At 37.5% G+C, this 24,863-nt stretch overlaps 1 protein-coding gene across 2 annotated transcripts in view; it reads right to left on the bottom strand.

Moving 5' to 3' along the window:
- Positions 1 to 3,455: 3,455 nt before the first annotated feature.
- REJ3 (receptor for egg jelly 3) overlaps positions 3,456 to 24,863 on the bottom strand; it is a 33,352-nt gene continuing 11,944 nt past the window's right edge. The window contains exons 11-28 of one of the 2 annotated variants that reach the window (XM_030999861.1): positions 24,436 to 24,683; positions 23,571 to 23,801; positions 21,911 to 22,056; positions 21,281 to 21,499; positions 18,244 to 18,369; positions 17,580 to 17,792; positions 16,657 to 16,820; positions 16,387 to 16,495; positions 15,970 to 16,075; positions 14,609 to 14,929; positions 13,696 to 13,844; positions 12,915 to 13,145; positions 11,999 to 12,279; positions 10,412 to 11,693; positions 9,727 to 9,994; positions 7,279 to 7,550; positions 6,630 to 6,771; positions 3,456 to 6,154 (exon numbers count right to left, since the gene is read on the bottom strand). In XM_030999861.1, coding sequence (XP_030855721.1) covers positions 4,899 to 6,154; positions 6,630 to 6,771; positions 7,279 to 7,550; positions 9,727 to 9,994; positions 10,412 to 11,693; positions 11,999 to 12,279; positions 12,915 to 13,145; positions 13,696 to 13,844; positions 14,609 to 14,929; positions 15,970 to 16,075; positions 16,387 to 16,495; positions 16,657 to 16,820; positions 17,580 to 17,792; positions 18,244 to 18,369; positions 21,281 to 21,499; positions 21,911 to 22,056; positions 23,571 to 23,801; positions 24,436 to 24,683 — 5,764 coding nt within the window. In that variant the 3' untranslated portion in view covers positions 3,456 to 4,898. 2 annotated transcript variants of the gene reach the window in all.

Consider the following 24,863-nt stretch of genomic DNA (forward strand, 5'->3'; position numbering starts at 1 on the left):
ACTTGAAAGTGAAAAAAAAATGAGTGAAATGTAAACACTTCCCGGTGCCAAAGTAGAAAACGCGTATATTGATGGTCTAATACCTGGCAAGGCAATTCACACTATGAATATGACTGACAAAGAAAGCGGACAAAATATACAGTTCCTTAGGTAGACAAAGGAACATCCCTTCACTACTATTATGTAAAAAGGTGAATATGCATGTGACACCTGTTTTACACAATAGCAGTGAAGGGATGTTCCTTTGTCTACCTGAGGAACTGTATATTTTGTCCACTTTTTTTGTCAGTCATATTCATAGTGTCAAGCCCGTTATTGTTCATCTCGGCTCTAATAACATGAACAATGATGATGAAGATAGAATTGTTGCGAAGCTGTCGTCGCTATGTCACGGAATTGTCACACATACCATGGACCTATTACGAATGGACGTTCATCGTTTTCTTATAACGAATTCATTGTGATTGTCTCCGTCAATGTCGTCTCAATAACATTCCGTACATGTTTCTTGCCTTTGATCTCATGATGGTCACCGCCACAGAATCAAGATAGTGATTTTAAACGTGTTAATCTACATGCGCAGAAGATAATAAACCGCTTATTTAATCATGGGAAATCGATGTGCAGTTCTGGTTAATAATTGGAAATTGTTGTTCCGTGTACTGTGTTCTATTTTTGAAAAACATGTTGATATTACCAGATAGGTTTTGTTTGGATTGTTTGTGATTTAAAATCCCGTTTTCCCCAATTTCCGCATAATATTCCAGAGTTACTCTTTTAAAAAAGAGAGTGAATTTTCACTCTATTTTCACTTTCTTGGGAATGACGTCAGTGATCACTTGTTTAGGAGTGAAAATCGATTGATTTTAGAGTGCTCTCTAAGAAGAAAAGAGTAAATGTTCACTCTATTTTCACTACATTTTCACTTTCCAGAGGAGTGACGTCCGTTATCACTCGATTTTTTTTAGAGAGTACGGCAACGCACAGGGCTTATAAAGATCATGGCCTTCTAATTGTTTTATAAGGTCATGGGGTGTGCGAAAGTGTACGAATCAGTAAAAATACATTTTATATCACCAAAATCGTCTGCTTTTCAACTTTGCTGCTCCCCATTGGGGATCATTAAGACACACTCTTATACAGAGCACACCATCCAAACAAAACCCAAGAGAGGGAAACTGCTCCTTTGTCAAAGGCCGAAAATGCTTACGCAGTCGTTATTGTTAAAACAGCTGAATGTTCTCATAAAGATGCACATAATCAGAAGGCGGTGACTATCATAGGATCAAAGAAAGAATCACGTTGAATGTCCATCCCTAATAGGTCCATGCACAGACTGATGTCAAATCGGTGATGATATCCGGGACGATATCAACCTTAATCCAACGCCAAGATGAATCCCCACTATATACATGGCGCCTTTGTGGACAGAGTGAACGCCCGCATAAAACTTCTGGCCAATGAGCGTGGATGGGTGATTATTGACAACGATGAGATCCGCCCGCCCGCCCCGATGTTCATCATTTCAATAGGAACGGGTTCACATTGTTTGCACAGAATATAATACGACACCTTCGGCCAGATACACATCCATCTTTTCCGAATCGTCAACCACCGGTGGAAACCGAGAGGAGCATGCAGTGTTTCCACGCGACTGGATGGACGACTTGGAGACTCGGGAGATAAACGATCTTCCCAGGTATAAGTAAAGGGAATGTTTATAATTATGTACGCGGGTGACACGACAATAAGCGTTTACAGTCCAAAAGATATTCAAATAATGCAAGAAGTAAATGAATGGGTCAGTGACAGGCGCGTACACAGGGAGGGGATTTAACCCCCCCCCTTTGGTATTTTTAAGTGTGTGAACCCCCCCCCCCCCCATTATCTCCCTAACCCCCCCCCCCCTTTTTTTTTTTTTTTAATATTAAAAAAATAAAAAAATAAAAAAATAAATTATTCCAATGGCTGACCTAAAAAGGTGACCTTACCCCTCCCCCCCCCCCCCCCCAACGGAGCCAAATGTCAAATTTTCAAATTTCGAGACCAAAAAAAAAAAAAAAAAAAAAAGTGTCCTCTTACCTACTCAAACTTTCAGTGAGCACATTTTTTAAATTTTTTTTGGTCCTCGAAAATTTAAAAATTTGCACCCCCCCCCCCCCCTTGAGCGCCAGGGGGGGGGAACCCCCCAAAAAGGGAAAAATCATGTGTTTTTATATGATTTTTTTCATTAAAAGCAGAGTTTTCTATCCTAAAGATGATGATTTTGAACTAATATGAAAATATAAGTAGAAAACTCTCAATAAATTACTATCACTATCTCTACTCCATAGAGAGATCTATATGTATATGGCATACTTTGTTAGCAAAATGAAGAAAAAAAGATTGTACCAGTTTATTGTACTTCGGATTATTAATTCTTCTATTGAGGATGGGGAATTAGTACTTTTCACTTTCTACATTAAATATAGCTTAGTCTAGTGGAAAACAAATGTCTACATGAGCTGCAAATCACTCATGTCTCCAAATGAATTTCAGTAATAATATGAAATTGATTTTTTTTTTTTTAATCACAAAATTTCTTTTTGATTCAATTTAGTGACCAGTCTGTACATATCTTATGATGGATATTTTTTTAATTCAATTTGGATCAACAGATGTTAATAATATATGAATTGATTTCTTCTATCCATAATGTTTTTAATGTTCTAAGAGATATTTCTAAATAACAATTACAAATACAAATGTTTAGGGCAGTATACCAGGAAAATTAAAACAAGTTTTGAATGAGAAAATTTGCATTTATTGCAGAAGTTAAAAATATAGAAAACACAGTACAATTTTAACACACATGTATTTCATTAAAATTTCCATAACACAATATTTCAAATTCATTATTTCAGGTTAACATAATAACTAAATAAATCAATTTCATTTCATATTTCACTTCAATACTTATGTTTTACACATTAACGAAAATGAATGTTGATCACGTGAAGATTTACAATGGAAATGTCTTGATTTCTTTTCCCCCAGCAATACATTTGTTACCAAATTTTGATACAAGAAGTATATCAAGCATATATGGCAGACTTACATTTTCCTTCAGACATTTAAATGCTAACCTTATTGGAGGAGCTCGCGTCTTTGAATGTTTTTTTTTTTGGCCGAATATAAATGCTGTGAATCATCATTATCATCATGTTGACAACAACCAACCAATTATTGATTTAATTTCATAGTTGTAATCACTATTTACTGTATCAGAAATTATCATATTTTAGCTGCACTGAATATTTTCCTCGAAATCCCCCATTTAACAAATGCAGTAATTCTTTGCCAGATCTAAAGTGGTGCCCAATTCAAACACACTCTTAAACATTTCTTCTTCTTAATGAAGTATAAGAATTAAAAGAAAACAAAAGATTAAAACTAGCTAATGATTTGGCAAGAAACAGTTTACAGAGCATATTTATGTTCATAGCAAAGAATAAAAGTTGATCAACCGATTTTCATACATTCTCATAGAAATCAAAAGTAGTTCAAACTATTGAATTGATAACTGTCTAGTTGCAGGATAAATCACTGGCTATAGCATCAGAATGGAAAGGTGCAATTTATATTTCATCCCTTTTAAATATTCATCGATAACAGGAAGCAATGTGGGCACTGTAAAATCAATTTCTTCTCCATCATTTAAAATAATTATATTGGTGTATAACTATGGTTGCAAATATCATGAATATCACAGTTCATGAGTAATGATCCAATGAAACAACATACATGTTGATCAGAATTTGAACACATTCAGCTCTTTAAAGTCATGAAACACTATCAAAATCTACTAACCGCAGTCATGAAGTCATTACTCCACTGACTACAATCATTTTAAAACACGTACATTGGCATCATAATTGTTGAATAAGCAGCAATTTATATGGAAGATATATCTAAAATAGTGGAACACTTCAATACATAATGCCTTTTTCAACAAAATGTTAATTCCCATCACATGTTAGAAATTTTGTTGTTTATTTTACACGTCTAATTGGCAAGATTTAGAAGCAAATGGACACCAAATCTCACGAAAATTATAACATTTGAGCAAACTATGTTTGAAATCATTTTAACAACTCTCAACTGCTGCCTAAAAATGTCTATGTTGATACATACAAGTACCTTTGACTGTCATAGTGTAAATTACATTGCAGTAATTATACACATATCCCTACATTGCTTCAATAAAGTTTCTTGCTCAAACTAACTTTGGTTGTAAATTCCTTAAAATTAGGACCTCAGATGACTATCTTCAAGCTGCGAAGTAGATAATATTCAACTATTTACACTTTTGAACCGTGAGAGGAGGCATATATTTATTTTCTGCCAACTTGTTCCAAATCTAAACTTCATTAAAAAATTTATAATTCATTCAATTATAGCAAACAAGCGACAGAAACATGAAACTATGAATTTGCAAATAATTGATCGGAGTTGGAAGCTAATTTATCCAAATGCATTGAAATATTTTCATTCACATTGAAATAATTCTAATTACTATCAAAAGTAAGTGAACATTGAAAAAGTCATCACATTTTAAAAATAACTTTCAATAATTCAACAAATTTCCTCCTTTAATCATGATGTCATCAGGTGTTAACATGAGTTATTTAGAATGTTGAACTTCAATATAGTAGACTTGGATCGGGAATAAAAAAAATTATAAACAATTATAGAATTCAAAATCAACCTCAGTTGCATTATTCAACTTTTAAGAATATTCATCATTAGATAATTACAGTTCTAAAAAAGTAGCCTTGGGAGAAAGAGGTAATGATAACAGAACATGAAATCGGTTTCATCACAAATCACTTGTATGAGTTTGCTTTACAGTTGTTCCACTAATCTAGGCTAATGTGAAACCTGTCTGGAATACCCAGTAAAGAGAATATCTTTGAGAGAAGCAGAAGACCTAGCATTCTGTTCTCTGAAGGTGGAGGAGGATGTCTCCTGATAGTCACCATGCTTTCATTGAGAGCAGCTATCAAAAGATCTAAGAACAGGTAGCAGCTCAAGAACTGGAATAACAGGAGAATCAGCGGACCGAGCTCCCGCTGGACAGACTTCAAGTCCTCATAGACAAAGTTATCTGGCAGTGTGATGAAGAGGTTGAGAGCCGTTTTGGTGATATCACGGTAGTCTGGGAGGTTACTGCCGAACATGATGGTCATGGGAAAAGCAAAGCTCAGTATGAGGATGAAGATCAGGAAGGTGAAGGCTATGACCTCATGGTAGCAGTCGGATATGACCGAGGTGAGAAGGTACATGCGAGGGTTGAGACGCAAGAGGTAGAGAAACTTGACACAGCTGAGAATGATGATAACCGCCAAGCTGTAGCCAAGAGCATTGTCACTGGTTGCGGCAGTGCGGAAACCTACAAAGCGAACAGATTCATCCCTCATCTGCTTGAAGAGCTGCTTCGTGATAACATAGCGGTAGATGTACAGACCAGCAGATACAATGCAATTGACGATGATGGCAATTTCCAACAAGTTCCATTTGTCGCTTAAGTACTTCCTGATCCCGATGGGCTTGTATCTGACGTACTCTCGATACATTACAAAGAACAGAGCCACAACAAAGAGGATTTCACAGAGGATGACAAAGAGTTTATAATTAGCAGCATAACGATGCAGCCTGACTGCCTGAACTTCAGGTAGCTTCAGCAGTCCACCTGATGCAGGGGTCTCCATGAGGAAAGTGACCACGCAGAAGAGATTGGTGTTTGCATTGTATGATGTCCACTCAACAAAGAGTGCTCTGGTTCGTGCATCCAGCCATCGAGCATCCACCATTTCTGCCAAAGAATCTTTAGCCTCTTCATACATGGAGCCCAATACCCAGATGTAGCCACTGCTTGGAAGCGACGTTGCGTGACCCCACATACCCACGGCTTTGTCCGGGTAGAAATGCCATGGAGAGTAGTTGGAGAGACTCCATTCTTCTACTGTTTGCGAGGAGTTCAGCAAGGCAGACATGTTTACGATGGGTTGACTCCAAGATGCATTGTATAATTCTCTGTCCTCCGACTCTGGAGTGAAAAGGGCTCGACAGTCATTGATCAGGTCTACAAATAGGGGGTGAGTTTCACAGGAACCTACAATGCAAACCAGAAAGAAGAAGACACATGAGACTGCGTCTTCTATATGCTTCGGCCCTAAATTCAGTATAAGAAATGGAAATTATTCATGACATATCACAATGAAAACAAAAATTCTATAATCAAATGTCAACTGATGACTATGATCTTGACGTCACCTGCTAGCCCCAAAATGTAATTGGATCATCTTCCTATAATAATACTGTCACCATGTTTGGATTATGATATTGCAATAGCAAAGCCTAAAAAAAAATATAAAAAATAAGAAATTGACATCTGTGACCTTTGACCTACTTACCTTATATAATCTTATGAAAACAAAGGTATGTATTTTATGTAAACTTTAATTGTCAAAAATTATCATTCAGTTTTGTAAATCCCAATCAATCAGGATGTTTTGATTCAATGCATGTTCCCAGAACCTTGTTTTCTAAACACTTCTGATTCTAGCCTGATGCTATATATGACTCACTTGGTTTGACCCTGACTTGTCTTAGTCTCAGACCCCCTCCTATCAATGTGGATTGTTTCTCTGCTCCCCATCTATTCTCACTTAGTAGGCCAGGTAGAAGTGTTGAGTCCGCCCACTTCAGGAAACTACGGAAGTCGTTCATCTATAAGAGTTGGATATGTTATTAGATAAATTTACCACAGCTTGATTTTCTTCTAAAATGTTGATATTTTGTACCGATATCTAATTTTTTGTTAATATAAAAAATAATTGAGCAATACATCATCATTTTATGATAAGGAGTTGTTTATTTCATCAAATTTTAACTTTAAAATCACACATGTGTAATTTCTTTAACTTTAAATGTTAAATATTGTAATGCAATGATTTTCTCTTATAGATGTTTGGTTCTAAATAAAAACTCACTTTTGACGAACCGATTGAATTAAGTGAGGAATTCATTAGCATTTTGGGTATGTATATTACTGATTGTATTCAATAATGAGCAATGTCCGACAAGAAACCTAAAATCAAATGTGAAAAAAGGGAGAGAAAAAAAAGGAAAAAAAAAAAAAAAAAAAAGGAAAAAAGAGAAAGAAAAAGAAGGAATATATACAAGTTCGGCTAGCATGGAAGTTAACAAAAAAAGTCTCTCTTAATAAGGACCCACCAAGTGGTAATCCTTGTTCTTGTGATAGAAGAAGAGTCCCTTAGTTCCTCTGGTCATCCAGTAGGCCTGCCTGTCTCTCTGAGTGTAGGTGATGGTGATGAGGAGATAGAAGAAGCATAGGAAACCAGCAATCTGCCACAGCAGGGAATACATGCGGGTCTTCAGTTGCTTGTTCCTCAGGTGAGAGTGGATGGCAGAAGCAGCTGGAGGTTGGTAATGGGCCATGGTGTTCCTTCGTTTCTGAAGTGCTCTTTGGGTCTCTTGGGCATTAGCTACGATTGGTATCAGGGATGAAACAGAGGAATTTCCCAAAAGTGGGAGGATGATTAAATGGGGGTCTGGGAGGTAAAACACGGGGTGAGAACTCCACAGAAAACTTTAGAACATATTTTGAAAAGGACACGTTTTCCTTGCATTCAAATTCTAAATTTGAGAAATCTTTGTTACCACATCTTGCTTAAAGGGACTCTATCACATTGTTCAGATAAGAGAAAAATGCTGCCAAGGTAGTGAGGTCAATGCTAGATGTACAATTAATGATAATCTGAAAGTTAAAGACCATATCCAAACTGAAAAAATGAAATGGATACATCTTAGATCAAAGTGAAGCTTATGAGCCATATAAAAAAACAGTAATTGCTACTATTTGCTCACAAAGTGTCATGCAGAGAAGAAATAATTGTTTGAAAGCTTGAATTCAAAAGCATCAAAACCCAGAAATAATCTCACACAAAACATTTATCTTATTAGTACATGCAACTGTTAAAATATTTGTCTGCTTACGTTATTAGAGAAATGAGATGCTATATGGTAAAGTATTTCAATACTTGACTGATAGAGATGTAAAGGTCATGCGTTCAATTTCCTGGCACTCGGTCTTTAAGCAATGCATTTGATTTACATCGCTTTTCTCCAACCAGGTGTTAAAATGGTTATGACGTGAACATCAATGTGGGCACTTGTAAAATGGCAACTAGTTGGAATACTTATATAATATGGACTGGCCTTGAGGGAGATACCACATAATATTTCCCAAACTAGATTCATATTGCCCCGAGTCAAAGACGAGGGCGATATATAATTATAATATAATAATAGCCTAATATCATCAATAGTGATCTGTCAGTTTAGGACAGGTTCAGTGACCCATTCAAAATTCTATATCAAGTGTCTCTCCAAGTTTCTTTCCAAGTTCCTCGGTCTTGAGCCAACCGTTTCATCGTTTCATACCCTGTTGCTCCACATTGTGTGATAACATCGTCTAGAAAGCCTTTACGAGGTCTTCCCCTCTTCTTCTTTCCATGAATACGACCTTCTATGACTCTGAGCATCAAGCCCTCATCATGCCGCATTATGTGTCCGAGCCATTTCTTCTGTCTCTCTCTCTAATCGTTTGAATCAGCACCCGCCTTTCTTGAGCTCGATGCAACACCTCTTCATTCGAAACTCTGTCCCTCCAAGACACACCTAATAATTTGCGCCAGCACCACATTTTGACCGCCTCCAATCGCTGCATGTCCTTTTTAGTGAGTGTCCACGTCTCAGCCCCATACAACAGTACATTCCATACTAGAGACTTCACAGGATGCCTAATAGTCCACTCCAAATTTTATTAAACCGAAACAGAAATTCTTTTTGCCCAATTGATCGTGAGCCAGACAGCCACTGAGCAGCGCTCGATCGACGTTGCTCTATCCCTTATTGTTGAATGCCAAACGAGGTAGCAACAACTCTCATCTTTTAACGTCTTTTGGTATGGCGCAACCGGGGTTCGAACCCACGACCTCCCGGTAGTGAGGCGGACGCTCTACTGACTGAGCCAACACTCCGGTATATATGCTGGGTAGTGTGAGGGCAATATATGTGGTATCTCCCGAAAGTTAAGCTAGTCAATATTGTTATTATTATCCAAATACATGACAATCTCAAAGAACTGAAAAAACTTTGTCAAACCAGCTAGCACAGTGCATTCAGCGCTTGACAAAATGTTTTGATACACTGCAAACAGTGTGTGCCTTGGTGTGATTAATACGTCACATTAGAGTGTGCACAAAGTGCGCAGGTACTCGTACGCATAATAGATGAAAATGACAAAATACGGCGTGCTGAATATGGTCTCATATTTAGGATTACAAACAAGTGTAATATGATTTTGTAAAACCACTGTTCAGATGTCTGATACGGGTAATAATCACTATTAGGAGTAGGGAATGTGGAAATTTGTAGACAAGACTTAATTCAATGAATGGGATATATTTTCTATAAAGTGCTTATATTAGAGACATATTATGGATGTATTAAAGTGCTGCATATTCCAGAATACCATAATTCTCATTACCTCTGTGACCTTTAGTTTGCTGAAGGCTATAGGAGTTATTTACACCTGTAATCTTTAATACTGCTTGTGAAAAATAAATTTTTCTCAGTGTAGACCAATAGTATACATACCCACTTGAAGTTCCTCAATATCATCACTAAAATCCTCCTCTGGTTCGATCTGTTTGAAGATGAGAGATACAAAAACAGCAAGAAAGAGAATCTTGATGGGCTGTGTGATAAAGATGCTCTGAAAGGTAGCTATAAACAGAGAGATCAACCAGTCGATGCTGGATTGTTTGCCGTACTTGAGACCATACAGCATTGTGATGTATGAAGAAGCGAGCACAGTGGAGAACACCAACAGCCAAGCAATGTACACACAGGCATGCGGAAGACCCTGCAGCATTTTTAAGAAGAAAAAGAAATAAAGAAAGCTTATACAAGTATATATATATATATATATACATATATCTTTCTCTTCTCGTAGCTGTGATATTTTACAATTTTCAAAAATAACCTCATGACGTTGATTTTTCATTTCTCACTATTTCTTTTTTTTGTGGTTTTTTTTGTTCAGCAGTTGTGACAACCGAACACATGATTTTAAGAACTGTCTTCCAATATTTCCCCAACAAGGTTTTAAAGATTTTATTATTCCATTGAAATTAATTGCACAAGATGGTACATGCAGATAATCTTTGGAGTATGTTAAGCACTGGCATTCTACACTGAATTCAAGTTGAATAAATCAATCCTTACAGTGGAAACCTGACGATGTTATTTGAAACTATTATATGAGAGACATAATATTCACCCTGATTCTCTGTTTCAGCTTAATCTTTTCAAGAGAAACATCCTCAGAGAGCAGAGACTCATCAGGCGATGTAGGAGGTGTGTCAATTTTCATTGCTGTCATGACAATGGTCTGTGCCTCGCTCAAAGCTTTCTTATGTTCCTCAGGGTCATAGAACCTGTCTGCTAAGGACAGTCCCTTGACCATATCCAGCAAACGCGAGTATAGGTAGTAGTTGTGAGTGACACCACGGATCTGTGGTGGCTTAAGATCATCTGGGGAATCTCTGCTACATTCTGCAAGATCAATTTCCTCTTTCAATTGTTTAGGGTCCTCTTGGATTGATCGAGAAGTTGTGTCTTCTTTTGCTTCACTCTGTGGTCGGTCTACTTTGTCTAATCCTCCATGTCCGAATATCTCCACGCGCTTGGAACGCTTGTCACCGCCCCATTCTTTCATGACTGCAGAGACAGATCGTAAGACAAAATCATCCATCTCCTGGCGGAACATGGAACTATTAAAAGAGATGCGGGATGGCAGAGTAGTGGTAGAGGAAGAAGCCGAAGAGTTCCCAGGGTTGTCATCTTTAGAAGATGTGGAAGAACTATCTCCTCCGCCGACCCAATGATGAGATGACTTTTCTGGTGATTGTAGATGACCTGGTAAGGTTTCTCTCTCCTCATTTTGGAATGATTTTGACATGCTCGTCGATGTGACATTATGGTCGGCTGAGTCACTCTCCACATCTTCCTTTCTGGCCAAGTCAATACTAGAAAGTGAATGGGCAATGTCAGGCTTTGATTTGACCATGTCGTTCTCTCTATGAGCAGCTGTTCGCACCTTTAAACTAGGTCTGATGTGTCTGAAGATCTGAACGATAAGGAGATTAACAGGGAAGGCGATGAGAGAGCTCTGAATGCCGATGATGATCTCTTTGATGGTGATTCGAAACGTCCCAAAGTCCATGACTTGATCGGCCGGATCATTCGGAATGCCATAGAACATGATGCTGGTCATCATGCAGCACATGAGCAAGGACAGGCAGCACCACACCCGCTGCAGACAGGTGAAGTTGCTGTGCTTTGGACGCATCAGGACCGACAGCCAGAGGTGGCCATCACGGAGATCACGTACAGTCTGTGCAGTAAACAGGTGTCCAAATTTGTGCAAGTCTTTGGATGATGCTATATGGAAGGTGTTGTCCAGACCAACGCCTCCAAACTCCACCATCATCCAGCTGTTGCAGATGAAATAGTAGCGCTCATCACTCTCTAGATCATGGACTATGCAATGGCTCACATACCTAAGAGAAATAATTAAAACCAATGCAAATATTAATTCAATGACAAATCTTGAGTTTAGATAAATTTGTCATCGTCCACATGTGTTACTTGATGTATAAAAAGCTATAATTTGAACAAGTACTTCAAACTGTGTCAAGGAAATTCTTAGAAGAGTCATGTTCACATCATGCAAGGTGTCTTTAATCCCTTGTTCTGAGATTGACAGTCTATAAAAACAATCACAATCACAATTCTCTTTATCTAATATTTGCAAAATTATCTACAATAACCTTTCAGAAACAATGTAATGAATACAACCACCTACCAATTAGGACTACTGCCTGCATTGTTATGCCACAGTCTTAAAGCCTGAATATCCCCAAGGCCTTTGGCAGTGGTCAACAGAAATGAATCCGTTGACCCTCTGTCCAAGATAGGTGAGAAACTGTCATGCAGGACGTGTGGATCACTTTGACCTTCCTTGCCCGTCAGTGTGAGGGTAACAGTTGCTGTGGTGCCTGATCCACGGCGAATGCCTGTTACTACAGTGACATTGTAGAGGTATTGGTGGTAGGGGTCGTTGTCTTCTAAAACAGTGACTGCAGCCTGATCAATAATGCAAAAGGAAGCATCATTATAAGGCATTAATTTCATTAATTTCTAAGCATATATCGGAGGAGCAGGAAATATGAATGTGCCTCCCCCCATAGTTTGATAACTTTTACTGATTACCAATAAAACAAAATCCTCTTACGTGACCAACAGGTACTAACTCTCGTGTCATCCTGGTATTTTCTTTTAGTGTTGTACATGTTTTGTGATGTGCATGGAGTATCTACCCCCACCCCTTGGATCCACCAAGGCACCAATGTAAGTGTGTTACACATGACTGGTCATGGTAATTAGACTACCAGGGGAGTGTTTCACAAAGATCTTAAGTCAAACTTAACTCTAAGTTGGACTTCAACAATGTGGAGAGCCATTTGTGGCTTTAAAATAAAATATATTCAAAAGCAAAAATTCAAGTATTTAAAACTTTTCATAAATTCCACACAAAGAACATGAAATCTCCTTGATAAAAGAAAATATGAATGATTTGAATCGACATTTTATGCCTTTAAAAAAAACTTTTACAAAATATTTTCGAAGATGATAACGGCTTTCCATAGTTGTTTAGTCCAACTTAGAGATAAGTTCAACTGAGGATCTTTGTGAAACACCCCCTGATTAGATACACTTACTCTTCTTGCATCTCTCTTGTCCTTCCTTCTTGCCCACACTGCCACCAAGACAAAGCCTGCCAGGACGCAAGCTACAAAGCTCACTACGATAGGGTTATCTACGAAGGTAAGAAACAGCTTGGCATCCTTGAAGATGTTGATCTTGTTTGGTGGGACGAAGAGCGAGGATCCAAAGAAGGTGAGGTGGTTGCATAGGCAGTGGGTTCTGGTGGGACTTGAAAGAGGACCGCCCTATTTAGGATTTAAAAAAAGGGGGGGGGGAATGGTGTGAAGAATAACAAACTGGCACAAGTTAATCAGCTTTTAGGGAATTACCATGGTTACCATGGTTCTTTGTCAAAATTAACATCCACTATAAGAACTATGGTTTTGAACCATGGTAATTTCATGGTACTTTTTTTTATGGTACTTTCATAAATTCCACACATATTTTATGGTACTTTTTTTTACTATACATCAACTAACTTGACTTTTGAGTTGTACATGAAAATACACGAAATGAAAGTCAAATATCAACAGGGATATAATATAGACCACAGGCAACAATGCAAAATTAAGTTAGTTTGAATTAAGATTTGATCTTTTTCTAGAGATTATAATCAAATGAGTAACTAATTGAAGAATTATACAATGTCATATTGAGACTCATTTTTATACCTAGTTTGCTGAAATATCATATCATCATATATTTCTAGAAGAGACAGGACGGATCATTATTAGCAGACTAAAGAATATCTTATTTAACATTGAATGCGCCATAAATGACAATGCAGTCCCATACCATACATCCTGCGCTGCCCCAAGCCTGCACGTCTTCATTCCAAAAAGTGCACTGTGGCGTGTGCATGAAAATAGAGAGAGTGATGTTGTCATGTTCATAGACAGGCTGATCTTTACCATCATATAGACTGATCATCATCCCATCCGCAGCTGTATACCAAATCAAAGAATATGACATTAACATAATTAGCAGTTTCACTGTGCATACCTCTCCTTAGCATCAGTAACGTAGTAACATGAAAAATTGAATATATCGCAAGAAGACATGCTATCAGCAAGCAGATTGATGGCTTCTTTGAAAGGAAGTGTAATGTCAGATGATGCAGTTGCATCATATTTTAATGTTTTTTCTCTCTTAGTCCATGTTGCCATGGTAATAATATACCTAGCAACCAAGCTATTGTTAAAAAGTAATACCCAGAATTGTACTCCAGTATAGTTATCCATGGTGGCCATTTTTTTCAGCAGCATATTGTCAAGGTAGTCCACATAGAAAATGTGCAGGAAGGTCTCCTGAAGACTTTAAAACCTAACAACCTTTCACAACATCATATGTCTCAAAATCCCTGAAAATTGGGGTTTTACCCCCTAGGTAATCCTTGTAAAACTTGGTGGACAAACAGGTTAGGATCTACAATGATCATGGTCACAAGTGGTCTTATCACTGGAAGATGCCAAATTCAAAGACCAGGGCCCTGTATTACAAAGAGTCGATATCAATCGCAACTTATTTGCGAGTGATATCAACCGCAACTATGTACATAAGAGATAGGAGACTGCAAACTTGCGATTGATATTGGAGGACTAGCCCTAATCAATTGCAACTCTTTGTAAGACGGGGCCCAGGTCACTGCGTTAATTAGCTAGTGTGCGTATCTATAGTATTTACAATCTATCCCTGCTTTAAAACCTACCTCTCAAGTCAGCCGCAGAGACACTCCATGTGAAATTAGCAGCAGTGTTCATCAGGTCCTCGTTGCTGGATCTTACTACCATAGCATTTCCCACACAGCTTGTCTCATTGATACTGATATTGGCTGTACAGATCGACAGGGTAACCGTGGGTTCATTCTCAGCTCTGACTATCAGGTGCAAGGCTCCATCCTCAGGTATAGAGGAATGGTTGACAAGAAGAGAAGCTGAGAAGTCCTTGGTGATGTGGAAAGAGAGGGGATCCTTTGATAGGGGTTCTTCTACTGGTAGGTACACACTGATGTAATCAGACAGGTTTCGGACTGCAAATTAAAGAAATAGATATATCAAGGGGACCAGGTATTATTCAACATTCAAATGACTTACTTGACTTAAGTGCACAGGACGGAGTGTCCCCCTTGCGCTCCTCCAGTTGGTCTGCCTCCATTCACTTCTGTCCTAGGTTTGGTGTTGAGCAGCCTCCAGGCTTAATCCAGAGTCTTGGCGTATTTGGTCTTTCCAAATCAGGGGAGGATGTCCCATTGGCCGTGGAAATGTAAAGTCATTGGTGCGGACTTGTTTTGGTAGGCGTTCCTGTGGCATACGTACAACATGTCCAAACCATTAGAGGCGGCGGTTGGATATTTCCTCATTTATTGTCGTAGAGATGTTCCGCGACTCTTGCTATTTTCCACAAACATCTCACCTCGAAAGTTTCCAATTTATCTTGGTCAGTTTTCCTTAGAGTCCACCTCTCTGACCCGTAGGTAGCTATAGGACGAATGAGGGCATTATATATCCTGACCTTCAAGGCTCTTGAAATCTCTTGGTTGCATGGTCCATATATTGTTTCTCAGTCTGCCAAATGCCCAGGGAGCTAGATTTGTGCATCTCTTATTGACATCCTTGGTGACCGAGGGGACTAGACTACCAAGGAAGACAAAAGTTTTCTACCTTCTCTATGGGATTGCCATCTATTGAAATGATCTCCTCATCGTTTCAAATACATTCAAATACATGTGACATATATTAATGTAAGGGTAATGTATAACACATAAAACTAGAAATGAAACTTCTTGGTTAATGAACGATATTGCTTGAAAGTTTCCATTACATTAATGTGCATCATAAATAATAAGGCGCTCTCAAAGAAAGACTATTTTTTACCTAAAGCTGAATAACATATTGGATGGTATAAACCGCATTGCATTTGTTTCAGCAGTTCAATCTTGGATCCTAGGGAGAAGATTCTGCTAAGAGATGTTTTGAGTTCCATTTTTTTTAATGGAGTCTTCTTCTTATGAACTATCTTGAAAGTAACTGCATTGTATATCCATCTCAAGCATCTAATGTGTGATTTTACCTTGTAATGTATTTTGATCTGCTTTTAGTTGGATTCCTACGATACTAGGATTAAGAGATTCCCCTCCAGCTCGCCGACTGAATGGGTTCCATCTCAACGTCGACATCTGAAATTGAGCAGAGCATCAAAATATATCAATTCACACGACATCTAAAAATGATCATTCACAAGTTTCTAGTCTACTACCTCCCTTGTCTGTAAATTCACAATGGGCATCATGGGCAAATTTTAACAAGTTATTTTACAGCTTACTTGGTAAATTCTCTGTTCAAATGCTACACTTGGTGCTAAACATTATCAATCCCTGGCGTAGGTTATTTTTCCAACGGGGGTGAGTTGCTTGTATTTAACAAGCTACATTTTTCCACTTTTTAAAAAAATATCACTTCGATATACATGGTTGGAATTACTACTAACCTGCATACTAATTACTGTCCCATTGGCACTGTTCAGAGTATCATCTAATACTCCATCACGAGAAGGCATCGTAAAGCTACCAAGACCGGCATCACCATCATCATTATCATCATCATCATCATCATCATTATCATCATCATCATCACATGGTTGGAATTACCACTGACCTGCATACTAATCACTGTCGCATTGACACTGTTTAGAGTATCATCCAATACTCCATCTCCAGAAGGCATTGTAAAGCTACCAAGACTATCATCATCATCATTAGAACCTCTGAATGTAGTCTCTGAGAGCATGTCTCTGCTGATACTGCCTACTGCTATGCTGAGAGTGGGAGATGTAATGATGGTAGCTTCCTCACTGGGAATCTTGCCTGCTACTATTGCATCTTGGATGTCATTGATTGCAGACACAGCAGCTTCAGTCAGTTCCTTTAGGAGACAAGTGTTTCATTTTGAGATGAAAACAGAGCAAATCAGGGGGGTATTTCACAAAGATCCTAAGTCGAACTTAACTCCAAGTTGGACTTAAAAATTATGGAGAGACATTTGTTATTGTAGCCTTTAAACAAATATATATTCAAAAGCCCAAGAATTTGTATACTTGTTATTAATTCCACATCAAGAACATGAAATCTCCTTGATAATAGAAAATATGAATGATTTGAATATACATTTTATGCCTTTTGAAATAAAATATTTTCATAGATGCCAATGGCTTTCCATAATTGTTAAGTCCAACATAGAAATAAGTTCAACTTAGGATCTTTGTGAAACACCCCCCCCCCCCCCAGTAGTGATAATGAATATAGTAGAGATCCAAAAATCACTTTGATGACATTGACTTCAGTGACATTTGCCTCAGCACTATTTGCCAACTTTATTCCATCAACAATGTAGGAATAGGGTTAGGATTACATATCTTCACATCGTAAATTCTTAGAACCATTTAAAGAGAAACAGTTTTAACAAGAAGTATGAATTCTGCCAACAGTAGCACATGTACAGTAGGCTTGCGGGTGCACCATGTGAGAGAGAGGGAAGATTGAGGAGTCATGTATATTCATTCAGTTCAGTATATTCTAATCACTTGAAAGCACTCTTTTTAAACTCATAAAGACTATTATATTTCTGTAAATTCAAATCAAGCTAATTTTAATTTCAAGTGAAAGAGGATAAAATGAGGATCACCTTATTAGACTGTGCCTTGGATTCCTCTTCATCTTGAGAAGTGTTGTTTGCCGAGGGAAGACTCTCTGTTTCCTTGGCAGCACTGAAAATGTTTGATAACCCCTCTACAAGAATGGTACCCGCCGACTCGATGGTTCCTTGACTTTGAGTGTAAGACCCAGACTCTGCTTTCAGGAAGGATGTCATCTCGGAGAGCGCATTTGCAGCTTTCACCTGTTTTTGTTGTTGTTTTTTTACGATGGAAAATTATGTATTAAAAATGTAAGCATGAAGAGGTGCGCAAAATTTCTAAAATTTAAGTTTAGATTGATTTATACTGGCATAACACTGTTTGAAAAGGAAATATAAAAATGAATAATGCAGACTAATGGATAAAGTATGGATTTTTGCAAGTGATACTAATATAATGCTAAATATATTACTCATTGCGGATGTAGTTGACCATACATTGCGAGACAAACGAATATCACTAGCGATATTATTTTTGATGATACTAATATGTTTACATTCCCTGATCTATTGTCTTTGTTATACTTCACTTTGGCCATTTTCTTTTGGTTCAATGTTATAATCTTTCAATTATATAATCTTACACAGAGTAAGTGCCTTTCTGGCTTTAAACAGACAATATCTAGAGGTGAATCATTGTATCATGTCTTTTTACCTGTACATCAGTAGAAATCTCTCGCTTGTTGTGAGTTACGACAGCTAGAGCAGCCGAGCTCTGTCTCAGAGATGACATAGACTCTACCGGTATGGCAGCAACAGAGTCAACGAGAGAAGAACGAATCTGTGAAGAAGAAGAAAAGAAGAACAAGAAAGGTTTATAATCTATCGGTGTATCCCAAGTTTGATCAAATTGATCAAATCACCTCAAAATTTATCTAATATTTCATTTTAGCCGACAATGAATTACATTTGTTTTGATTATACATACTTTTTACATCGTCGCTGTTTTCACGAAGTGACGGTAGTGAAAAAAAATTGCATTCACTTTGCGTTACGATTTTCCTCACTACCGTCACTTCGTGAAAACAGCGACGACATGTTATATCCATGAGGTTAAAGTGACTACAGCATTGTACTATTTTGTTGCAAACGTCTATAGATGTAACTGCACTCCCCAAACTGCCTTTTGTTTTACACTGTATAACCCTCATCTTTTGATGTACAGTTTTCATGTATTTGTAAGTAAGAAATCAACATTTAAAGAAAAATAATGGCTTAATATTGGGTTAGGTAGAAACAATTAGAGACATAACAATGATGATATCAGTTCCAGTCAGCCAGGATGAAACCAGAACAAGCATCTGCCTTTATAGCCCTGAGAAAGACTGAGAGCATAACATAGATGTCTGCAAAAGTATTATTTTGGGCCTTTAAAGTTATAGTGAGCACATGCAGTCAGCAGTTGTACGAAAAAAAAGCAAAGTAAATAATCAACAAACTAGATGGAACTTCGACTGCGTGCAGTCGAAAATGATGCCTCCGTCATAGAGCAATTTTACAAACCAAAACAGAAGGAATTTTTCAAATTCAAGTTCAATTGTAATCCATTAACAGGTTCTCAGAATATCGTGATTACAAGCAATTTCTCATTTACATATATGACCCTTTGATCTTTGACCTCATGATCCTAAAATCTACTCAGTTCATTGGCTCTGCAAGATGTACTGAGTTAAATAGTACTCCATCTGTTAGTTCTAATGAGAATGCGTTCAAAAGCTATTTTTGCATACATAATGAGCCCATGACCTTTGACCATATGAACCAAGAATCTACTCAGTTCAATGGCTCTGCAAGATACATAAATGATCTAAGTTTGGCAGGAATCCATCAATCTGTTTTAATGATAATACGATCACAAGCTATTTTTGCATACATAATGTGCACTGTGACCTTTGACCTTTAACCTCGTCACCCCAAAATCTAATCAGTTCATCGGCTCTGCAAGATACATACATGACCAAAGGTTGGCAGAAATCCATCAATCGGTTCTTCAGATAATGCGATCACAAGCTGTTTTTGCATACATAATGAGCCCTGTGACCTTTGACCTTTGACCTCAAGACCCCAAAATCTGATCAGTTCATTGGCTCTGAAGATACATACATGACGAAAGTTTGGCAGGAATCCATCAATCGGTTCCTCAGATAACGCGATCACGAGAACGGGACGTACGTACGTACAGACGGACGGACAACCCGAAAACATAATGCCTCCAGCTACTTCGTAACGGAGGCATAAAAATGACCCCTCCCCCTCTAACAAAAGGAAAAAAAATGTACACTTCTTGCTCTAACATCACAGAATGTTTCAAGTACTAAAATAGAAATAGAATATCTACTGAAGATATGAAAGCACTTTTACTGAAATTTACTAGATGTATGTTTTTTAATACCATGGTAAGGCAAATGAGTTAGAAAAAAACTAGATGGAATTCGACTGCACGCAGTCGAAAATGATGCCTCCGTCATAGAGCAAATTTTACAAACCAAAACAGAAGAAATTTTTCAAATTCAAGTTCAATTGTAATCCATTAACAGGTTCTCAGAATATCGTGATTACAAGCAATTTCTCATATACATATATGACCCTTTGATCTTTGACCTCATGACCCTAAAATCTACTCAGTTCATTGGCTCTGCAAGATGTCCTGAGTTAAATAGTAATCCATCTGTCAGTTCTAATGAGAATGTGTTCACAAGCTATTTCTGCATACATAATGAGCCCATGACCTTTGACCTTTGACCTTATGAACCAAGAATCTACTCAGTTCATTGGCTCTGCAAGTAACATACATGACCTAATTTTGGCAGGAATCCATCAATCGGTTCTTGAGAACGTGATCACGAGCTGTTTTTGCATACATAATGTGCGTTGTGGCCTTTGACCTTTGACCTCGTGACCCCAAAATCTAATCAGTTCATCTGCTCTGCAAGTAACATACATGACCTAAGTTTAGCAGCAATCCATCAATCGGTTCTTGAGATAACGTAATCACGAGCTGTTTTTGCATACATAATGTGCGCTGTGGCCTTTGACCTTTGACCTCGTGACCCCAAAATCAAATCACTTCATTGGTTCTGCAAGTAACATACATGACCTAAGTTTGGCAGCAATCCATCACTCGGTTCTTGAGATAACGCGATCACGAGCTTTTTTTGCATACATAATGAGCCCTGTGACCTTTGACCTTTGACCTCGTAACCCCAAAATCTAATCAGTTCATCGGCTCTGCAAGATACATACATGACTAAAGTTTGGTAGGAATCCATCAATCAGTTCTTCAGATAACGCGATCACAAGAACGGGACGTACGTACAGACGGACGGACGGACGGACGGACAACCCGAAAACATAATGCCTCCGGCTACTTCGTAACGGAGGCATAAAAACTATTAGAATAAGTTTAATCAACACTCTTTACTAATATTTGCACAAGTATTGTTTAATGAGAGAAATTAGGATACTGTTTATGGCAAGGTTAAAGGTATATAGACCAGTTATGGAGGCGCCCCCTTCTCAAAAAATGAAATAGAAGCTCTTATTACCGATCATGTAAAAGAATATTTTTTGACTAATTAGTGATGATACAAATTTTGCCGTCGGTCTTCTTGGTTGCCTACTAACAAGTATTTATTGCTTTCTTAGCTGTCAGGTAAAATAACCACCACTATCAACTATCAACATCGACCTACCTCTGATCTGGTGTCTCTCCATTCATCATTATCCTCAGCATCATCCTCCCCATCTCCAATGGAATTAAGAATGGACCCAAGAGCACTGATGAGCTGTGCAGCTTGTCCTGTATCTCCTACTGCTAACAATGTGTTCACATTGAATTCAACAGATGATGTCATGTTCAGTAGTTCCTGAGTACCATTTTCCCCTCCAGTATCTATGGTTGGAGGGTGGACCTGAGATTTTGAATAGGAAAACAAAAATGAAAAAACAATAACAAGTAAAATAAAAAACTTAAATGGCATCACATAAAGTGGTGTAACTATCTCTTGGTATTCTGCTTTAAGCAATAAAAGATTTCTATACCATTTTTAATTTTATTTATTCACTTCATAAAGTAAAAACATGAAACTATTCAATTCTCAACAAATATTCATGTTGCAAGAATCAAACACAATAAAATAACCACAAAAATAAAATCAAAAGAATGACATAATAGTTGGAGATCCACTGTTATCAATTTGGAACACTGCGTACTGAATTTTGGCTATTTACAAGTGAATAAAACACCAAACTTGACCCCTAAAAATTTCAAGTCACTACAACTACAATAGGAAAGACCAAATCTTGTTAAACACGGTACTCACTTTAGCACTCAGGAAGACTGATGTACTAGCCATGAAACAATCTATCACATTAACTTGAAGTAGAATAGTATAATCATGTGCACCATCTCCAACTGGGAGATACAGACCATCGTGCGATGACTCACTGCCTTCATAAAGTTGAAAACCTGCATAAAATTTCAACAGAGAAGTTTATAAGTCACTGATATAATTTATGTTATCTTGTCACACAAAAATTAATATGTACAATATGATTTGTTTCAAGGGAATACACACAAAAAAACCTTAAACTTTAACTGACATTCATACAGTAGTATATGCAATGAACATTTAAAGACCGTCACCACTACTGGGCAAGAAGGGATTAGACCACACAGCGAGCCATCGAGGTCACTGTCACAGGTGGCTATCTCATTAACTCAGCTCTCATTTAACATAAGAGAAAGAGGATCATGGGGGACCAACATGCACCGATTGGGGAAGTTTTCTATATAGAGGGAGCAAGTAGCTACAAGTATGGCAGTGTGCCTTTAAACTCTCAAAATCCAATCAATCTGAAGACTCTACCTGAAGCTATCAACATGATCAATCGACTTCGTTCCTGCTTAAAGGTGTTACAAAGTTTTGGCACGGGGTCATGAATTTGGTTCAAATTAACATATTGGAAGCATATGCGTTCCTACAATATTCATTGATCGTTGTCGCGGTTGAAATCGAGTCTAAATTTATGAAATTATAAATAATAAACTCTTTATGTTGTATAGCTCCCTCTCAAGGTCAAGATATTAATTTAGCTATGAAACAATGTTTCTTGACTAAAAACAACCGATTAGCTATTCCCGTTTGGAAATTATATATCACAACTACATATTCTGAGATTTTCATGGTCGCACCTACCACTGTACGGCCATAGGCGCTATTTGAAATTTATAAAAATTTACCGGGAGCACCAGTAAATTTTTATATTCAATTTTTCTTAAAAACAGAAGTGTTTCAGGGGCTAATTTTGTTAGTGCTTATAATACATCCACAGGGCATCCAAATAAATCAAAATTGTGAAGATTCATTATCCACCCAATTTTCAAAATTTCCCAAAATTTTGTAGGTATTACCTTTAACAAAATATTATTTTTAAACAATCAATAATCATCAATATGATCTTTTTTTGTAACAAGATCAAACTTCTGTGCAATAAAATACAGTTATGTTTTATTTGGAAAATTGGAGATATGCAAAACTGGAAATTACACTCTATCCATTTAAGGACAAATCATTAATGGCTCCAAACATGTCGTAAGGATGTATCACAATTTTCTCAAGGTCTATCTTTGTCTGGGCTAGTTTTCAACCTCAGACCGAATGCAAATTAATGTAACAAACCTTTTCCTTCTGGGGGGGGGGGGGTGTTTCACAAAGATCTTAAGTTGAATTTAACTCTAAGTTGGACTTAAAAATTACGGAGAGCCATTTGTGTAGCCTTAAAATAAAATATATTCAAAAGCGAAAAATCAAGTATTTGACTTTTTATAAATTCCACATCAAGAACATGAAATCCCCTTGAATATAGAAAATATGAATGATTTGAATCAACATTTTATGCCTTTTAGAATAACTTTTGCAAAATATTTTCATAGATGCTACCGGCTTTCCATAATTGTTAAGTCCAACTTTCAAAGTATACCTTCTCCCAGGCCCACAAAGTCCCCATCCACTGCATCCACACTGCTGTATATCACCATCTCATATGTTAAGGGATCATCCACATCAGTGAAACCTTGACATGTGACAGTGAAGTCTGTTTGTAGGGCATATCCATCTATGGGTGTTACGAAACAGCTGCCTGATGTGGGTGGAGCATTGAATTTGACGCTGAATTCGGCATAGCCGTCTGAACTGGAGTTGGAATGGTAACCTGAAAAATATTGAAAGTACATTATAATCATAAACCAATATCACATTCTTTTGTTTTAAATTGAATCATGAACATTGATAATAATTTATTACTATTTTTGTTTGAAATAGGATTTCCCCACAAAAATGTAGAATGCAAGGCATATTTAACGAAAAAGATGATGATCACATTGACTGGCCATGAACCCAAGACTACATTATACTATCTTGAACGTTCCTCTTCATTCCGTGCTCTATCTCGCAATCACTATACTGACACGCGTACATCATCCATCACCATACCGTACTGTACAAATCAGTTGTAGACTGCGAATAGATGTGATTCAAAAACATTAATTTGGAACTCTTTACTGTGGCTCCATCTCACGTTCCTCACATCAAGTCGATCAGAATGCTATAATACAATGATTCTATCAATTTCAGTTGTCCGAACAAAACAAGAACAAAAAAGCGGAAATTCAAAGAAGGGAGAAGAGGTTATAAGTCTGTCTCGTTTCCAAGGGTTACTGCCAGTGATTTTTTTCTTTTTTCCTTTTTTCTATAACTTATCAAATTTTAAATCGGACAAGAGATGGCACTCTTACATTAGTTTGGCATCTACAATGCATATTTACCATGATGTTTGGTGTACTTACCAGTAACTCGTATGATGATGCTACCCGTTGCAGATATAGAATCAAATGTGTGAGGCTTGACAACCAGGTAGGGTTGGTCAAGCCCTGTAGAAGTCTGGGAAGACAAATCACCTATAACAGAGGTATGACCCGATTCAAGGCTCCATCGAAACACTACATCTTCATTCTCACTGTCACAGTTGCCGCATGAGGCATGTAGGACCAGACGCTCAGCCGTGAAGAAGTATATATTGCAGTTACTTATGCAACTGTGGATAAAGAGAAGACAAAGTTTTGTTTGTTTTGATACAATCCATGTTCACTTGACCTGTAACCCTTAATCTTTATTGCACTTTCTATCAAGCTTAACATAATTTTATTGTGAATTTCTAAGGACCCTAGATACACAGCAATAAGGACCATGATGCCATGACCCTTCATCATCAAAA

Source organism: Strongylocentrotus purpuratus, unplaced genomic scaffold (assembly GCF_000002235.5).
Source record: "Strongylocentrotus purpuratus isolate Spur 01 unplaced genomic scaffold, Spur_5.0 spur5_scaffold_6, whole genome shotgun sequence".
NCBI lineage: Eukaryota > Metazoa > Echinodermata > Echinoidea > Camarodonta > Strongylocentrotidae > Strongylocentrotus > Strongylocentrotus purpuratus.